The sequence below is a fragment of the Papaver somniferum genome, unplaced genomic scaffold (genome assembly GCF_003573695.1).
Source record: "Papaver somniferum cultivar HN1 unplaced genomic scaffold, ASM357369v1 unplaced-scaffold_6, whole genome shotgun sequence".
Lineage (NCBI taxonomy): Eukaryota > Viridiplantae > Streptophyta > Magnoliopsida > Ranunculales > Papaveraceae > Papaver > Papaver somniferum.
Genome location: NW_020648748.1, coordinates 1,148,425 through 1,152,423, shown reverse-complemented (window position 1 = coordinate 1,152,423; position 3,999 = coordinate 1,148,425). Strand labels below are relative to the sequence as shown.

The window sequence follows — 3,999 nt, the reverse complement described above, 5'->3', positions numbered from 1 at the left end:
TGTCCCTGAACCAGTAACTAGCTTCAGAAAAATCATTCAACTTTCGCCAAGAATAACAATTAGACCAAACAAGTGAAACAAGGCATACAATCTATCATTACTAGGGCTGAACATGGTGTCGGTTAACCGTTGGAAACCGACCGAACCAGACCAATAAGAAAGAAACCGAACCAAACCATTTAGATTTGGATTGGTTTGGTAAAAAAAGTTGAAAAACCGACATTATTGGTTTGGTTTGGTTTGACCTGAAAACCGAACCAAAAACCATTGGGGAACCGATTAATTTTTAAACTTAGTTTCTACCGTCGGTTTAAAAGTATTAGATTCTACCCATTGATTTAGAGGATAAATAGAAACCCTAAATCTAATATTTCATTATGATACTCTCCCTCTTTCTCTCAGCCGCCTCCCTTCTCCACCCCCAACTACAGCTGCTGCTACTCGACTTTTTTCTTCCCGTCTTCCTTCTTTTTTATTTGTCAATAACTAAATTAAGATATATTATATATCTTCTTTTGATCTCTAGAATTAGAGTAAGCTTTAACTATTCTTGATTATTTTTTTTTTGTCTGTATATTTGTGTAAACCAATACTATCGGCAACTACGATTTTTTTATCTGTAAATTTGTGTATTTTTTTTTGATTTGACATAATTATTGGTTAACCAAAAACCACTGGAAAAAACCGAAACCAACTGGAACCATTTGGAAACCGAACCAATGGTTAATGGATTGGTTTGGTTTAGATTTTTAGAAACCAATAGTATTGGTTTCGGTTTTGGTTTGGCTATAAACCGAACCAAAACCGACCATGAACAGCCCTAATCATTACACATTCTGTAACATTCAAGCATACCCAAATCTTCAATTCAAAGACCTAAATGCTCAACCTATTGCAGTTAATTTCTAATATGCCAACAATGACAGACAGGGAAACAACAGCTAACTCCACATTTGCCAGGGCACCTCAACACATTTTCAAAAGCATCTCTATCATACCATTCAAGTCCTACAGAAAAATCCTTGCAGGTATAAAAGCAATATTTCAACCAACTTTCAGACAATAACCAAACGACGGCCCCAAAGGGTGATCAAGAGAAGAGTATGAATCAAGCTTACATGTTGTTGAAGTGGACCACAAGTGTGTTGTACTAAATTGCCTAGAAACAACATCCCTTCTGTCTTGAACTGGACCACAAGTTTACTAACCTCAAAAAAGAAAAAATGAGCATTTGAAGACAGCCATCAAATGAACAAAGATAGAAACAATCACTACTGACACAGATGCTTCTGAAGATTTCAATGGGAATAAAACTAGCTACAAGCTGACACTTGACACTAATGTGCAGTAGTACGACTAATTGCACTTGGTCAGTTCCAAACTTCCAAACTTTTTCAAGATAATAAAGACCTTGTTCAAAAGAAAAGCTTCTCTAAATATACAAATAGTATAAAGACGCCAAATGCAGAAAGTCAAGCCATATTTGCACTTGTACTGCGACTAAGAAAAAATACAAGAAAGATAACCTGTAACTAATTCCACGCTTGGGTAGCCAAAATTGAGATGAACAACCAATGAGAATAGCAAAATTGAATATAGTAACAAGTCACCTAGATATCATTCAGAAATGTGTATGAGATTGCCTACATTGTAATAACCGAAACAGATAGAGATATAAAAGATGTCAAACATCTTGAAATTTAGAAAGAAAGAGGAAGAGCAAACCAAGGGTGTCATTTACCCGCACAAACTGTTACATATTAGCTTGTAGATCAGACTACAAGAGATAAGGTACTTGTCACAGATAACAAACAACATAGAAATAGTCGGTCCTATATTGAGATACGATTCTATGGTAAACAAGCCAACACATCATATCTAAGCCAAATCAACCGTCCCACAGAATATAGACATTTCATTTTAAGTAAAAGCAACTGCATTGGAGGGCAAAACTCCAATGCCCAGGGTTCAGAAATCATCATATAATTAAACAGCTCGGCTTCTAATGACATCAAGATCCATCTCAGTAGGATCAGTTGCTTGCAACTCTACCTGAATTCCGTCAAGCTCTCTCTTAAACCTCTCCTTTGAACTCGCGTAAATCATCTTGGTCCTCACCCTTGCGGTATCAGGAGACCTTCAAAACACAATACACAAGACAAAGGTTACTCACAGTTCTAACCCTGATCCGAATTCCTATCAGACAACAACAAATACACTTGTGAAAGTTACCAATGGATGAAGAAAATCTTGCTCTTTTGGCAATTTTCTGCAGTCACGAAATCAAAATCATAGATAGCATATCGGCACTCATCGGCAGGAAGGTTGGAAGTGAAATCTTCATAGCTTTCAGCTGGCTCACCAAGTTTCTCCACAATGATTTGCTTTTGCTTATCCTTCTCTTCAATTTTGTACACAACAAAACGGAAAGTCCTTTTGGCTTTCAATTCCAAAAACCTTTGTTTGCAATCATCGTGCACCGCAATCCCCGACGCTGCATTAGCCTAATACATAAAATTCAATCCACAATTCAAAAACAAACAACACGCATATACTAAAATACCAAAATCAATACCAATCCAAATACACATCATACAACTATTGCATGTTAAGATACAGAACCAAAACCTAATTCATCCTATCGATGACGAAAATAACAGAAGAAAAAACCCTAAATTGAAAGTAATAACAGTAATTTCTACAGTATACTACGAAATAACAAACATCTAGATCTGTAATCACTGAGGAAGATAATCGGTGACCTAAAACATATCCAATTTCTCATAATAATAACACAACAAATATCCAAGCAAAATCAAATTGGTATTAGATTAATCAAACCCTAGAAAAACCTAATTTAATCAAGAAAAAATCCAGAAAAAATCAACTAGATCGTGTCTAAGATTGTTTTAGATAGATTAATAATTGACTAAAAAAGACTTGAGCAAATAAAATTAAAATTATAAAAAAAAAATCCGAAAAATCCAGGAAAAATATCCAAACGAAATCAGGCTAAAAATAGAGGGGAAGATAAGAAAAAAGACTCACCATTTCTTGAGGAGATGATCGAGGATGGAGGAAATTTAGGGCAAAAAGAGATGGAGATAATTTTAGAGAGAGAGAAAATCTAGAGAATAAAAATTTCCGGAATGGGAATTGGGGAAAATGAGTATTACTGACAGAGTCCGGGTTTGATTTATATGCGGGTCTCTTTTGAGGTTGGAACCGTCCAATTACAATGTCACACGTTATCTATGCGTATGTTCCTATTCCTATGAATCGGTTCATGTTCTTTATCATTTTTCTTTTTTTCCTTTTCTTTTCTAAGGAGCCAAGCCAACTCCAATCTTTTTAAGAGATCAATAGATTTGGTCCTCTGACCTTAACGTATGCCTTACCTAGAAATCTTATTTTGTTTGGGTCTGACTCCCTATCTGAATCTGAATCTGGCATTTTTTTTTTATGTCTGACTCAAATTCTGATTCAGCTCAACTCGAAGCTCTCGGAGTAGATATGTAAAAAAATCAGGTTCATATATAATAAGTCAGATTCAGATAAATCATGTTTATTATAGTCAGCTGAGTCAGGGAAAAACAAACAATGTAACTTAGCTGAGAGTCTGAGACATCGAATTAAAAATATGAACAAAGTAATTTTACACCTATCCTGAAAAAAACTAGACTCCGAGTCATTTTTAAAATCTTACCCGAAAATAAATAAAAACTAATTGAACAGACAATAAATAAAAATTGTGAAAATGCATAGCCCAAATACGATTTCTTTTTTCATCTTTTTGATACTCAAGAGTTTTTATGGGATTTCAAAACTCTAGAAGGGAAACTTCATTTTTCTATTTTTATTTTAATTGAAAGGTTAATATCATTAATTGTAAAATATAGTATAATAAATTTACAAATTTATTTAGCTAAAGATCGGATAACGTACGTCGGAGACTTGTTATTCGAGATCTTTTAGCTATGTAATTCACCGTGGAATTTC

At 34.5% G+C, this 3,999-nt stretch overlaps 1 protein-coding gene across 1 annotated transcript; it reads right to left on the bottom strand.

The window, feature by feature from the left end:
- Positions 1 to 1,669: 1,669 nt before the first annotated feature.
- On the bottom strand, positions 1,670 to 3,205 carry LOC113343534 (actin-depolymerizing factor 4-like). The gene is made up of 3 exons (XM_026587689.1): positions 3,049 to 3,205; positions 2,233 to 2,504; positions 1,670 to 2,137 (listed from the first exon to the last, which is right to left on the bottom strand). Exons 1-3 carry the CDS (start codon positions 3,049 to 3,051, stop codon positions 1,987 to 1,989), a joined length of 426 nt encoding a protein of 141 aa, XP_026443474.1. The 5' UTR covers positions 3,052 to 3,205; the 3' UTR covers positions 1,670 to 1,986.
- Positions 3,206 to 3,999: the final 794 nt, after the last annotated feature.